This window comes from Phalangium opilio, unplaced genomic scaffold (assembly GCF_054372755.1).
Source record: "Phalangium opilio isolate 3A_F unplaced genomic scaffold, DU_Popi_V2 ptg000056l_1, whole genome shotgun sequence".
NCBI lineage: Eukaryota > Metazoa > Arthropoda > Arachnida > Opiliones > Phalangiidae > Phalangium > Phalangium opilio.
The window spans coordinates 565833-581462 of record NW_028324175.1 but is presented as its reverse complement, the minus strand read 5'-3'; the positions used below and the strand labels follow the sequence as shown (position 1 = coordinate 581462).

The window sequence follows — 15630 nt, the reverse complement described above, 5'->3', positions numbered from 1 at the left end:
ATCAAAAACCCTATCACACACGTGAAGGGGTGGGATGTAAATTTTCGTAACAGAAAGTCGCGAGACCCCCCTCGCAATAGTTTGTCTAGGTTCTTAATAGTGTTATAATGTCTATGGGTCATTCTAAATCTCATAATACTGTTTAGGCGCATGCATTAAACAACATATTTAATAATTTTCAGAGGCGAAAAGAAGAATACGAATAATAAAAAAAACTCTCCATAATCTAATTCCGGGTGTTTCCATCCCCCTTCCATTCTTTGCATAAGCGCATGCGCTCATTTGGTTATATTTTTCCACCTCCTTAGAAAAGCTTTTCTTCAGCTTTTCAACTAACCATTCGTTCTAACCATTCCGTTGCTTTCGTGCATGGCGATACAATTCTGATTTTCGTGACAAGGTCCTTGAGAATACTCGGTTAACGTTTCCAGCGTTTGATTGACCAGTTTGACGTTACGTTCGTTGATGTAAAGTCCCAAGAGACCCAACCCACCCGTCGTACTCCCGCAAATGCAATCCAAAAACATTAAAGTTTCCGAGACCAGATTGAAGTTGGCCTTGTTGTTTTGATTACGAAGGAAATTCTAACAATTCGCAATACGCGTTTTCCTTCGTTTAACCAGGGTTTAACTCAAATTTTAAACACGCAACGTTTTTTAATCAAATTTCGCAAAAACACATTTGCCTCAAATTTTTGAAGCTTAAAACCATTTTTTCCCCAAATCGATCCAAGGTTCTTCACCCCTAACTAAATCACGTCATCTCTTTTTATTTTTTTTCAGCGCCACGCAAATGGTTATCGAAGCTAAAAGACCAGACTGTGTTAGCTGGAAGTAATGCCTCTCTAACTTGCGAAGCTAGTCTGCTAGTGGTTACCCCGAGCCTATAATACAATGGCAAAAAGGTAGGCAGGCGTATTGTTAATTGAAATCTAACTAAAACTGTACGCAAATTTAACAGACATTTTTAAATAATATTTCAGATAAAAACGATGGTAACCTAAACGAAAAATCAACGCTAAACCAACAAAAAATGGTTTTAAATTCGATTAAAAAAAGCGACGAAGGAACGTACACTTGCGTCGCCACTAACTCATTTCAAACTATTAAACAAAATGTTAATTTGCAGCTTACCGGTACGATTTAAAATCGCCATTGCCATGACACTCAATTTTAAACGGGGCGCGAAACTAATTAGTGATTATCTTTATAATAAGCCTAATTTAATTTTAATTACGTAATTTCTAATTAAAATCTAAGAAATCATTATTGATCATTTGGGATCCCATTTATCTTTACAGTGCCCGCCAGATTCGAGGAGAAATTTAGGATTGAGACAGTAAGGAGAGGCGATAGCGCGACGTTAAAATGTAAGGCCAAAGGTGACCGATAAAGAATTTATTTTAAGGTCAATGATTATATTAAACCAAAGTCATACTAAGTTGATTTTGTTCATAATCGAAAGGATATTTGATAAAGAAAAAGAGAATACCGCCAAAAATATTTGCCGGAATCACACCAGTTCTAGCCAATAGAGGGCGCGCAAAGCTTAATATGGCCGGGGCCATCTTGTTATTTGTACGATTTATTTTAGTAATACCTTAACAAGGTTCATACAAAACTGGAAAACAGGGAAAATCAATGAAATAAATAGTTGACAAAAACCTCAGGGAAATTACGAATTTCAAATAAAATTCAGGGAAAATTGCGTCAAACAGGGGCCGAGTAATTAAGCGAAATGTCCGTGAACATACCCTCCATAGGATTAACATTACGCTATACTTTGGAGGCTCATAACTCTGAGATACGGAGATGCTCTTTGAGTATGTTATAGTCCAATTTGTCCCCCATCCAACCATACTAAGAGCTTAGGCCTACGACAAACAGGGGCCGAGTAATTAAGCAAAACGTAAACAAACAACCCCCTCCATAGGAATAGCATTACACCCAACTTTGGAGGTTCATAACTCTCGTTCTACTAGAGATACGGGGATGTCCTTTGAGTATGTTATAATCCTATTTGATTCCCATCCAACTATACTACAGTAAGCCCAGCGGTCCTATAATTCCTATAAAATCCTATATTTATGAACCATTATGGTATAGTTTCATGAAAGGTCCTTTAATATCCTATATTTTTAAGTTTTCGTATAGTTTAGTCTCAAATTTTGCTGTTTTTATCGAGATCATATTTGAATTGAAACCGAAATTGCGGAGCTCGCTTAGGATTTTTTATGTGTTAGATTTTAATTAAGTTCCTCTGAATTTTCGAAGAAAAATTCATTTAATTTTTTGTTGAGATTGTATTACATACTTTAGCCCCAAAATTGTATTATATATGAGAAGGGATAGATTTAATTTTAGAAGTAGGAATGGAGAACAGAGTAACGTGGACGCGCGTCCCGGACCCCGTTCCAATGGACGGAGGGGCACGAAAGAAGAGGCTGGTCATAGCGCCAGAGGTAAAAAAGGAATTTCTTATTTTTCGCCGACCCCATCAGCAACGTCATCAAAACGTAGTTTAAGTGAGCCAATAAGATAATTTAAACTTTTTGTTACGTGTTGGAAGGAGGGCCTCTATACTGGGCTTTGAGTCGGACTGAAGTAAATACTAACCGTTCTCCATTCCTACTTTTAAAATTAAATCTATCCCTGATAGTTTCCTATAAAACCACATTATCTCCTATAAAATCCTATAATTCCGGAAAAAATATCCTTTTTTCCTATAAGCCCGGCTCCCAGAGTACCCATAATAACTATAAATACCTATAATTCCGAGATAATCCTATTTATCCTATAATTCGTAAATTTTGGTTATGTTGGTTTAAAAACAATATAAAATTTTTGATTACTCTTTAAAAGAGGTGACATTTAAAGGGAGGGTGAAGTAGAAAATCACGTGAATTTTTTATCAATTTTTTATAAGACCAGTCTGCATAGTGGAACATTCAGGAAATATTTCCGAATGATTTTAAAATTCAAATCAGGTGCAGATTTTAAGGATAATTTTAAAGAAGGTTCTCCGACCAATCGCGTAACGCCCTGCCTTTTTATTAACAAAATTCTCGTGGCGCGTTTTGTGTCGAATGAAATTTATCACGAGATTTGATAAAACTCGCGCGCGACGTGATAATTGTGGCGCGAGACATGGAGCGTGCCACGAAAATTTTGTTAATAACAAGATGAGCCCGGCTGGGCACAGAATACTTTTGCACGGCAACTGTCGAATTACTATTATTACTATCAAAAAATGGCCCAGGGATGGACTCATAATAGTAGCCACAGCGTACCGAACTTAAAAGGCGTATAGAAAATTTACGTGAATAGCCGTAACTATGTTAAAACGATTACCCGTAATTCTAACGTCAATTTATTTACTTCTATTATTATTCTAATAGTGAAGCACAATAATAGAAGTGAGTGAGTAGCCCCTCGTTGCGAATTCCTTAAGAGCGCAATCATTCAATAAATTCACTTAAGTTATAATTTTCAAACTTTTTCCTTACTATCTTAAGATGAATTTCGTCCCGAAACATCTTTAATTAAAATAAAGCGTAAAAAAAAAATATTTCGTGTGGAATCGAACTTGCGACCCATGGTTCTGCCGTGCAAAACTCAATATCTCTAACCGATATACCACGCGCCCAGTATTCAAGCCTCGCCAACATTATTAATACACGCCTGAGCGCACTCCCCCGAGAATTTTCTCGGTACCTTTTAATTCGCCGAATGCCTAGGTTTTTATCTCATTTTCAAAACAGGAATGTTAAAACAGAACATTAATTTTTTACTTAAGTCAAACAAAACTGATTCAGATTATTTTAAAACATTTTAAAACTAGTATTAATATAGTGCCACATTAAAACAGTAATATTCCTATTTTTAAAATGTGAACAATTTTATTCCTATTTTTAAAATGGGACTCTACTTTATTCCTATTTTTAAAATATGACTCTATTTTATTCCTATTTTTAAAATATGACTCTATTTTATTCCTATTTTTAAAATATGACTCTATTTTATTCCTATTTTTAAAATATGACTCTATTATATTCCTATTTTTAAAATATGACTCTATTTTATTCCTATTTTTAAGATATGACTCTATTTTACTCCTATTTTTAAAATATGGCTCCATTTTACTTCTATTTTTAAAATATGATTCTATTTTATTCCTATTTTTAAAATATGACTCTATTTTATTCCTTTAATTTTTAAAATTTTATATTTTTAAAATATGAAACTATTTTATTTATATTTTTAAAATGTGAAACTATTTTATTTATATTTTTAAAATGTGAAACTATTTTATTTGTATTTTTGAAATGTGACACTATTTTAGTACTATTTTTAAATAAAGATGCTAATTTATTTATATTTTTAATACGCGACGCTATTTTATTTATATTTTTAAAATATGACTCTTATTTTATTCCCATTTAGAAGTGCAAACACTTCAATAAGATTCTAGTAATTCGTGATATTCAATCATCTAAGCTAATTCCTCAATCTCAAATTTGTGCTGGTTTTAAAAACTCGCGGGGATTTTTGAGATTTGAGGTTTTGAAAAGCGACATCTATGCGTGGTGCCCAAATACACCTTGACTGCCTTCCCTGAGATAGCGCGCTTTGGCCTGTATTAATAATAAATTTACTTTTGTTAAAGTTTTTCGTCGTTATTTTAAGATGAATTTCGTCTCAAAACATCCTTAATATAAATAAAACTTAAAAAAAAAATATTTCCTCGTGTGGAATCGACCTGAGACCCATGGTTCTGCCGCGCGAAAGGCAACGGCTCTATCTACCATACCACGAGCCTAGCTGCTCAATACAATTTCAAGATATATTTTTTATAAAGCTCGCGTATGCGTATAAGGTTCTTGGTTACACCACAGTGGCGGCTCAAGTCAAGTGGAGGCCCCAAGCGGTAACCATTTTGGGGCCCCCAAACTCAAGACATTAAAATTAAATAGTAGTTGTAAGAAGGAATTTTTATAAGAAGGCCTAAAATAGCGTCCGGTGCGCGCGTGATAGTCTACAATCCCCCTTAATGGGTGGGGGGTTGGAAAAGGAGCCGGGACTTATTATTTTATAGTATACCGTTATTTGGGTCGCCTGAGAGCGCTCCGAGATCGCTCCAAATTTACGTAATACGTCATCGCTCTAGCTCGGAGGACCAAATGAAAGACCAAAGTTTTTTCAGAGCGGTTTTGTGACGTCTTCAGGCGCTCCGTCTCTAGACTCGGAGCGGTTGGGATCAATCCGGGAGGAAACCGGGAGTGAGCGACTGGGTCATTGTAAGACGCGCCGCCGTCTCGGAACAGCTCGTTTTTACCCGAGGGGTCGGACGTTTGTCAAAATCCCGTACAGTTCGTTTGAAATCTATTAAAATCTCTCTCGAAAATCTCGAAATCCCGAAATCTTACCCTTAAAATCTCGAAATCCCAAAATCACACGTGAAAATCAGAAAATCCCAAAATCCCTACCTCAAAATCTGAGAATCCCGAAATTCCTACCTTAAAATTTAAAAATCCCGAAATCTTCACCTGAAATCCCGAAATCCCACATTAAAATCTAGAAATCCCGAAATCTTAACGTAAAATCCCGAAATCTCACCGTAAAATATGAAAATCTGAAAACCCCCAGGCTTACAACACACGATTTGCATCTATTGGTCTTATAATTAGTAGAAGAATCGATAAAAATCACTTGATTTTCTACTTCACCCTCCCTTTAAATTCCGTTTCAGCGAGATCACGTTTGACCAGAAACCAAAATGGCGGAGATCGCTTCGCAATGTTTTACGTTCAATATTCAAAAAGGCGATTGTTTAGTTATTTAGGTTAATGATAATTGGGCCTAAACATGTCCTGGAAAATCGTAATAAAAGTCAGACAAAACCTGAAAATGTCAGGGAATTTAAATCTTAAAGTTTCGTGCTAAAACGTACCTGAGATTTAAGATAATTAAACGAAAAATGTAAGGTAATTAACTATAAAAGTTTCATGGTAAATAAATTAATTGCTACACTATTACCTACTAGTCCAAAGTAGATTAAATAATGATAATATTTTTATAAATATGCATAAAAGTTCTAGTCTACTCTCCAATGTATAATTTACTTCCTGTAAAACTCCAATAATTCCTAATTTTAAACGTATAAAATATACATAAGTTTGAACCTATAAATATCCTATAATTTTGGCTTTTTAGACCTATAATACCTATTATTTTTTGTACACTAAACCCTATGAGCCCTGTATAAGGAATTTAAATTTATGAATGGCGCCCAGCGAATGTGTTTTTTAATTAGTTACAAATAAATGTTCGTAGAACTTCGAAATTACCAAAAAAAAATTTGGAATAACATGGAATCTGGATATTTATTGTATTTACTTAGGCCTAGCTTAATTAGTTTCAAGTTGAATGAGAATGGTTTACGCAAATTTTAGTGAAAAGGTAATTTTTTCCATTTTAGTTAGGGCCGCTTATATTTGGGAGGAAAATGGCGGCTACGGCGGCTATGTAGTTGAAGATGCGCGCCATATTTTTCTAACTCGTGAAGAAAGAGATTTGTGGAGCGAAAGGCAGGAAGGGGAAAAGGGCCATGGTAACATAGCACGTGACCCAGAGAGAGCCAAAGCTGCTGGCAAATCCGGCTTAGGGGATAGAGGAGGAAGAAATGAAATCGACCAATCGCGCATTCGGAATTAGCTACCACCTTTTCCAAAATACTCTCCTAATAATTAGCTGCCACCTTTTCCAAAAACATTCTCCTATTAATTAGCGGCGATCTTTTCCAAAATATTCTCCTATTAATTAGCTGCCACCTTTTCAAAAACATTCTCCCATTGATTAGCTGCCACCTTTTCCAAAATACTCTTCTATTAATTAGCTGCCACATTTTCCAAAAACATTCTCCTATTAATTAGCTGCCACCTTTTCAAAAACATTCTCCCATTGACAAGCTGCCACCTTTTCCAAAATATTCTCCTATTAATTAGCTGCCACCTTTTCCAAAATATATTCCCGGTGTACAACACATAAAGCGACAAGTAAATATTTAAACCTTTTCTTATTTAATTTTAAGTAGCTCACTAAAGACTTAAGTTTTAGAACGCGCTGGAAATGCTTGGCTTGTTATTTTTATATATACACAACAAATGAAAATAATTAATACATCATTTAAAATTAATTTAACACAATTTAAAATCCTCCAAAAAAAATTAGATTCCAAATTAATAAATGGCATTCAAGAATTTTTGAAAAAGATAGTATTATCGTAAACTTAAAAATTATGATGGTGTGAAATTTTTTTTACAAAATGTGTTGTGTGTATTTCTTTTTCTACCGTTTAAAACAATACAAAATTTGAGCATCTTTGAGTTCATGTCATGAGGAATGAATTGCTAGGCTTATTCTTTAAATGGAATTAACAACAACGCCTAAAAAATCTTACATTTATATCATTGTGTAGAAATAAATACTTGTAAGCATATTGAATTAATTTGGTTTTATTTTTATTATTTTTAGCCACATCGTAGTAAACGATAGGCTCTTAGTTTGACCCGAGCCGTAATAGTAGTAGTAGTAGTAGTAGTAGTAGTAGTAGTAGTAGTAGTAGTAGTAGTAGTTGTGGCCGGAGTTTTCGCTTCGTTATCGTCAGATTTTAGCTTAAAAGGAACTTTATATTATCACAACCCACCAATAGGGGTTACTGGACTCGGTTAGAGATTTAATTTTAATTAAAATTTTTTAAGGTCAGACCCGGGATTTGAACCCGGGCCGCTGGCGTAGTAGACAAACACTCTACCCACTCAACCATAGAGACTTGATAGAAACCTCGAGTTTTTTATTATTTATTCTTATCTCTAAAATGTCGGGGTGATGCGGGGTGGGGTACCTCTTAATCTGTGGGGTCGGATACTTTTGAATTTGTATCTGTGGGGTCGGATACTTTTGAATTTGTATCTGTGGGGTCGGATACTTCTGAATTTGTATCTTTGCGGTCGGAGTCCGATCCATCGTCAACATGCACTTTTAAGTGACCAGGATCGTGGAAGTCTTAACTACCCGATCGGACTTCATTAAAACAAGTTTGAAAAGTTGTGAACTTAATTCTTAAAATTCTAAAAAAATTTAAAGCTAGGCCTAAATGGAAAGAAAGGCATGGCTAGTTTTTGAATTTTCGCGCCTTTATATTTTTTCTTAACGAGCTGCAACTATTGGAAAAATATTTTCCCCCCTCCCGCGAATGTCCGCTATCTCAGGACTAGCGCGCCGGCCTTGACTGACAGACTCGGCTCCGCTCTGTCTGTATTGAAGCTAACATGGGATGGCACTACTCTGCCTCTGCCTGTATTAGGGTTTTTGGCAAGTTAACACAGGATGACACGGGATGACACTACCCTGACTCTGCCTGAATTAGGGCTTTTAGCAAGTTAACATGGGAGTCGGGGCTTATCTAAAGAGATATAAGGTTTACTTCCGTTGGTATGTTCACTGCTTTTTTCCTTGGGCGTTTTATTTTGCTGGCTGCAACTAAAGCCTCTTCATTTCTGGACTGAAATTTGAATGTCGAGGTGTATATTTTTCAGTCGGTGAATATTTTTGTGTATAAAAACGGGATTGTATAAAAACGAGAGTTAAGTTACACCGTAAAGTTTTTTGAAAGACTGGTACAGTGTTTGGTTAATCTTTGAAGAGTTCAAGTAGGATATATAACTTTATCATTTCTTAAATACACCAAACTCGAAAATAGTTCTTTTTGATAATCTCACGAAGAAGATGTCTGGTCGCGAAAAAAGGGACGATGTAGATGATGGTGAGAGAAGTACGAAAGAGAAAGATAGCGATAAAAAAGGGGAAAATATTGTGGATCCGCTCAAGACTAAATGCTAGGCGCAGAGAACTATATAAAATTAAGCGCGAAAAAGAGACAAAAGACCAAGTAGATGGGCAAGGCTCAGTAGCGAAAAAAATTGTGAGTCTAGAGGTTAAAGCTAAATTAAATGCTAGGCGCAGAGAACTGTATAAAATTAAGCGAGAAAAAGAGACAATTGCCAAAGCCGAGGGAGGGCAAGACCCAAAAAATAGAGAGAGGGCTAGAAATTATATGGTGGAGAAAAGGCTAGAACTTGATTTCCGGGAAAAAGAGAAAGCCTACAAAATTGGAAAAAGGCAAGAAGAAGGAAATAGGAAAAGGTATGCAGCTTATATGGCTGGGAGAAGGGAAGACCCTAATTTTCTTGAAAAGAAAAGGGCTAAGGTGGTGGAGCGGAGGGAAGACCCTGCATTTCGGGAAAAGGAGAGGGCCAGTATGGCGGAGCGGATAGAAGACCCTGAATTTCGGGAAAAGGAGAGGGCCAGTATGGCGGAGCGGAGAGAAGACCCTGAATTTCGGGAAAAGGAGAGGGCCAGTATGGCGGAGCGGAGAGAAGACCCTGAATTTCGGGAAAAAGAGAGGGTCAGTATGGCGGAGCGGAGAGAAGACCCTGAATTTCGGGAAAAGGAGAGGGCCAGTATGGCGGAACGAAGGGAAGACCCTGAATTTCAGGAAGAGGAGAGGGCCAATATGGCGGAACGAAGGGAAGACCCTGAATTTCGGGAAGAGGAGAGGGCCAATATGGCAGAACGAAGGGAAGACCCTGAATTTCGGGAAGAGGAGAGGGCCAATATGGCGGAACGAAGGGAAGACCCTGAATTTCGGGAAAAGGAGAGGGCCAGTATGGCGGAACGAAGGGAAGACCCTGAATTTCGGGAAAAGGAGAGGGCCAGTATGGCGGAATGAAGGGAAGACCCTGAATTTCGGGAAGAGGAAAGGGCCAATATGGCAGAACGAAGGGAAGATCCTGAATTTCGGGAAGAGGAAAGGGCCAATATGGCAGAACGAAGGGAAGACCCTGAATTTCGGGAAGAGGAAAGGGCCAATATGGCAGAACGAAAGAAAAATCGTCAATACCGCGAAAGAAGCGGGCGAATATGGCAGAGCGTAGGGATGACCCTAAATTTCGTCAGAATGAAAATTTCGCTAGCTCCTTTAGGAGGGCTATTAAAAAGGATGACCCATTAAATCAAGAATTTTTTTATTCTCAAGCGATTAAAGATGTACCTACGCACAAGTGCGAAATATGTTCTAGACTTTGTTTTAAGAACAGTTCGACCTCAATAAGTTTAGAAACTTTTCAGGCGCGCGTCGGATTGGTTACCAGTGTTTTGACTCCCTTAGTGGAATTGTGCATGCCTTGTAACGCAGCCGTATCTAAAGGGCTGGTTCCAAAATACAGCCCCGTGAATGGCTTTTTTTTTCTGTCGTAAATGAGACTATTACAGGGTTATCTAATCTCGAGCAACGGCTGGTTAGCCCTAGAATTCCCTTCATTCAAATACGATCTCTTGGCTGTGATTCGCAAAAAGGGTTAAAGGGCACCGTTGTTAATGTTCCTTGTAACGTGGACACGTCCTGTTCCGTTTTACCAAGGCTGCCTGACAACACACAGACAATACAAGTGAAATTAATGTGTCGCATGCAGTATAATAACCCATTTTTGTTTGAAACTGTGCGCCCTAAGCTTATTTTAGCCGCACTTAAGGCTTTACTGCAATCACCACTTTATAAGAAACATTGCATTACTCTTTCGGAGGACCTCATGAACACGTTGGTGCAGGAAACGGTTGATTTCGTCGTAAACGAAAACGACAGAAATATTGCTCTAAGTGAAGGCGCACAAGTGAACGAGACTCCTTCAATCGAAGGAGATGGGAGAGTGGGCAAGAGAGTCAATGTGCAGGAAATTGATAGTGACGAAGAATGGGTTGAGGAAAAGGAAGAAGAAAGCGTCAATTGTGGTGCCAGAGATTCGTTGCTATTATCAGCTGATGATTTATTGGACACTAATATCACGATAACCTATGCACCCGGAGAAGGTAGCCGTCCCGTGTCTTTGCTATACGATGAAGATTGCGAAGAACTGTCTTTTCCTCGAATTTATGGAGGGCACAAAAGGGACATTAAGGTCAAATGCAGCTATCAAGATATTGTAAAATGGGAATTGCTGTCTTCAGACAGAAGGTGCGCTAGCGACGTCACCAATCTATTTTTTAAATAGTTAAAGATTGAGACCATGAAAGTCAGTCAAGCAATTCAAATTTGTTTACGCAAAACTAAGTCTTCTGACGGCCGTGGACTAACAGCGGGGACACTGAGGTTGGAAGGTGGAATTGAATCGCTACTTCACCATGATGATGGTTTCAGAATACTGGAGCCCCTTCGCAACTCTCCCGCATTTTGGCAACGGAAATCGAGGGACCTTCTGGCCATGGTGAGACAACTCGGGATTCCAACGTTTTTCCTGACTGTAAGCGCGGCCGAAACCCGATGGCCTGAGTTAATAAATGCGTTGTTGGTAACTGCTGGCAAAAGCATAACGAATAACCAAGACATTGAAGCTATGGCTTTCAAAGATAAAGCCAAGTTGATTCAGGAGGACCCTATTACATGCGCGAGATATTTTGATTACAGATTTCAAGCATTATTAAAGTACCTCAGGAGCAAGGTTGGACCTCTGGGGCTAGTGGTGGACTATTATTATCGAGTTGAGTTTCAACACCGTGGTCGCCTCATGTGCACAGTGTAATTTGGGTTTCCGGCGCTCCAAAATTAAAACCGGATGGTTCAAACACTGAAGAAGTCGAGACTTTTGTTGAGCGCTTCATTTCTTGCGCCAAATCAGAAAATGAAGATTTGGTCAACCTGGTTCCTCTTCAAACGCACAAACACACAAGAACGTGCAAGGTGAAACGGGGAGAAGAAACGATTTGTCGTTTTGGAATTCCCTGGCCTCCAATGCCGAGAACATATGTTCACGATCCTGTTTTAAGAAATTGGACAGAGGAGTACGGTCAACATATCGCATTGGAATGCAAGAAAGTGGAAAAAGCCATAGCGGCTCTGACATGTGAAAATTCTCCTAAAACATTTGAAGAGTTTTTGCGGCCTCTTCAAATGACGGAACGGGTCTATATTGATTGCGTTACGTTAAATCTTAAGAGAAAAACCATTCTCCTGAAAAGATCTCCTCTGGAAGTAAGAGTGAACGCCTACAACAAAGACATTCTTAGATTATGGAGAGCCAATATGGACATTGAATTTGTTCTCGATGCTTACGCGTGCATTATGTACGTCATCGCTTACATTGGAAAATCACAGCGTGGCATTTCCCAATTACTTATGGAAGCTATGAGAGCCGCCAGGCAGGCGGGCTCTACTGTCAAAGAAAGGCTTAAAGTTATCGCCAACAAGTTTCTCACTGGTCATGAAATTTCCGCCCAAGAAGCGGCGTACTTATGCCTGCAGATAACCGTGTCTAAGTCTAGTAGAGCTACCATCTTTATCAACACAAATATGCCAGAGAAACGAGTTTATATTCTCAAGCCAAAGAGTCAGCTTGATGATTTGCCAGAAGATAGTACAGATATTTTTTCGGAAGGCCTAATCGATCGTTACCCTTTAAGGCCTGATGATATGGAATCAGTCTGTTTGGCTGAATTTTCAGCTTGGTATGAATTCAATAAGAAAAAAGGCCGAGGTCGGCAAGTTTCAAGTCTAAACGAGGATGAACGACCTGATAGCGAGCCCGAATCTAATGTAGCTTCGGTTTGGATCGCTTTGAAGCATGGCCACGGGTTTGTACGCAAACGTACACAGGCTAAAGTCCTCCGATACAGGAATTACAGTATCGAGAAAGATACATTGGATTTCTACAGAGAGCAAATTCTCTTGTTCCAACCTTGGCGCGACGAGGCCACAGATGTTTTGGAAAAAGATTTCAAAGAAGTCTACGAAGCAAATCTGGAACTGATTTCGCGGAAAAGAAAAGAATTTGTAAATCAAACTGGTGAAGCCGACTTTGAAAGAGCGAGGGTAGAATTCCTTGAAAGTGAAGCTCAAGTAGATTTGGCTAATGTGCAACCAATACTGGAGCATCAAGATGAAAGAGATCGCCAATACACGATGGATGACCCAGAATTCGCCGTTCTGGCTTGCGTACGAGATGCTACGGCAGACATCGGACGAGAAATCCCCGATTACCGTGTACCAGATTACACAGTCGTGCAAACTGTTCGTATAGTAGAGGACAGTGAGTATGCCAAAATGGTACAGGGTCTAAACGTAAAGCAGAGAGAAGTATTTAGCTACATTCTCGGGCATTTCAAAACTAAGCCCGACCAGTATCTCCGCCTATTTGTCACTGGAGAAGCCGGAGTAGGCAAAAGCGTTCTCATTAACGCCGTTTGCGAGGGCGTCACTAGGTACTTCCACAAACAACCTGGGGCTGACAACTCCAACATTATTGTCTTGAAGTGCGCTTTCACGGGAAAAGCCGGTTTTAACATTGGTGGAACCACTTTGCATACGGCTTTCTCGCTTCCAGTTAGCCAATACGGAGGGTCCATGTCGAGAATGGAATCAGAAACTCTCAACAAAATTAGGGTTGCCTGGAAGGATCTTAAACTGATAATTATTGACGAGATTTCAATGGCAGGAGTTGGGATACTCACGAAGGTCAATTCTAGGTGCCAAGAGGTTATGGGGTCACAAGAATCATTCGGTGGACTTTCCGTTTTGGTTGTTGGCGATTTTAACCAACTGAAACCAGTAGGCGATAGTTACGCGTTTCAAATTCCTAAAGCTCGTGACACCCCTTATGCTGGATTGCTAGATAATAATCCGCAATGGAAAGAATTTAAGGTTTTTTTCTTGAATGAGATCATGCGTCAGAAGGAAGACAAGGCATTCGCCATGGCTCTGAATCGAATGGCAATAGGAAAAATGGAAGTCAGTGACGTATCACTAATCAAGAAACAGCAGGTGAATGTAAAAGGCGAGCCTCCTCTCGACGCCATACATCTGTATGCTACGAACAAAGGCGCGGCAGATTTCAATGAGATGCGTCTCAGTCAGTTTAATACTGAATTTTGCGATTCTTTGGCTTTCGATAACGTCAAAGGAGACTTTCAAGCGCTTGTGCGCAAAAATATACTGGATAAAACGAAACAACTGAAGCCCAGTTCAACTTACGGATTGAGCGAAAAAATTCGCTTGCAAATTAGTGCTCGCTATATGGTTACCAACAACATTGACATTCAAGATGGAAATGTTAATGGAGCCACTGGCAGAATTCGTCAAATTGACTACGGAGTGCGTCCAGACGGGGTTCGTGTTCCTATTAGGGTTTGGATTTCCTTTGACCACGAAAGGGTGGGTAAAGATATTCGAGCTAAAAGTACCGCTTTAATTGTCGCTTCCAAGGCCGAGCCTTCGTGGACTCCCCTTGAAAAGACGGTGAGATCATTCACGCTTCGACACTCGAATAAAAACGTCACTGTGTCTAGGAAACAATTTCCCTTACAAGTGGCAGAAGCAATAACCATTCATAAGAGTCAGGGTGATACCTACAAATGCGTGGTGGTTCATACCAACAAAAACCGAAAAATGCAAAGGTCAATGTTGTACGTTGCTTGCAGCCGAGCCACTTCCGCTCAGGGGCTTTTTATCGATGGTGATTTTGTAGCACCCGAACCTCCAAAGGACAATGACGTCGTTAAAATAGAAATGGAGAGAATGGAAAGAGAAGCTCAACTCTTTGTGCCAACATTGCTCTCACGACCAGTTATGTATTTCCACAACCCTGAGTCTTTAAGGGGTCATTTGGAGGATATCAGACGGGATGATTTCATTGTCAGCGCTGACTTGCTTTTCTTCGTGGAAATAAGAGCGAAAGCGCAAGATGATTTAAGCATCCCAGAATTTCAGAATTTTTGAGGAATTTTCTTACCGGTTGACGCCCCCGAAAGGCGATCCTATGGAAAAAAGAACGTGACTGAACATTCTTTGGATTGTACAGTCACTCGAGGTAGGCTTCCAAATGGTCAGCCATCGCCCAAAGCTCGTCTTGAACGAATTTGGCTTGATTGTAAATTGGAGGGCGAAAAAATTGCTGTGGTACTGTTATATAAATTCCCGCAAGCCAGCTTACAACTGTTATTGGACGATTTGACTTTCCAATTTCCAGAAAAATACGTTCCACTATGGTTGTTGGTGATTTTAATGTTGACTTTTTACAAAGAAAACAGGCATTGACAAAGTTCTTTTTACCATGGCAAATTGAACTTATGCCCGGGTTAAAGAGCAAGGTTTCAACCAATAAAGGGAGTCAGCTTGACTTAACTTTTGGAAACCCGTTGCTAATTCAGAAATATAGGGCTGATTATAGAGAATCAACCTATTCATTTCACAAATCCATTTGTATTTTTAAACAGACTTAAAGGCAGCCTTCGATAATGCATGGGAAAATCTGTAATTCGACCAGAAATGACCTTCGATAAACTAGGTCCAGATCACTCAGAGGGAGATTAACATGTTGATTAGAATAAATTCTTTGTTTATACTGAATTTGTTCAAATTGACTATGTTTTCTCGGCCTTTAGAGAGTGTATAAGATCACTCAGAGCTACGCTCAGAGGGACAAAACATGTTGATTGAAATAAATTATTATACTGAATTTATTCAAATCGACTATGTTTTCTCGGCCTTTCGAGAGTGTATAAGATCACTAAGAGGGACAAAACA

At 38.9% G+C, this 15630-nt stretch overlaps 1 protein-coding gene across 1 annotated transcript; it reads left to right on the top strand.

Annotated features, from left to right (window-relative positions):
- The first annotated feature begins 11122 nt into the window (after positions 1-11122).
- LOC149667645 (uncharacterized) lies at positions 11123-14823 on the top strand. Its single transcript, XM_089840909.1, has 2 exons — positions 11123-11568; positions 11631-14823. Exons 1-2 carry the CDS (start codon positions 11123-11125, stop codon positions 14821-14823), a joined length of 3639 nt encoding a protein of 1212 aa, XP_089697035.1.
- The last annotated feature ends 807 nt before the right edge of the window (positions 14824-15630 follow it).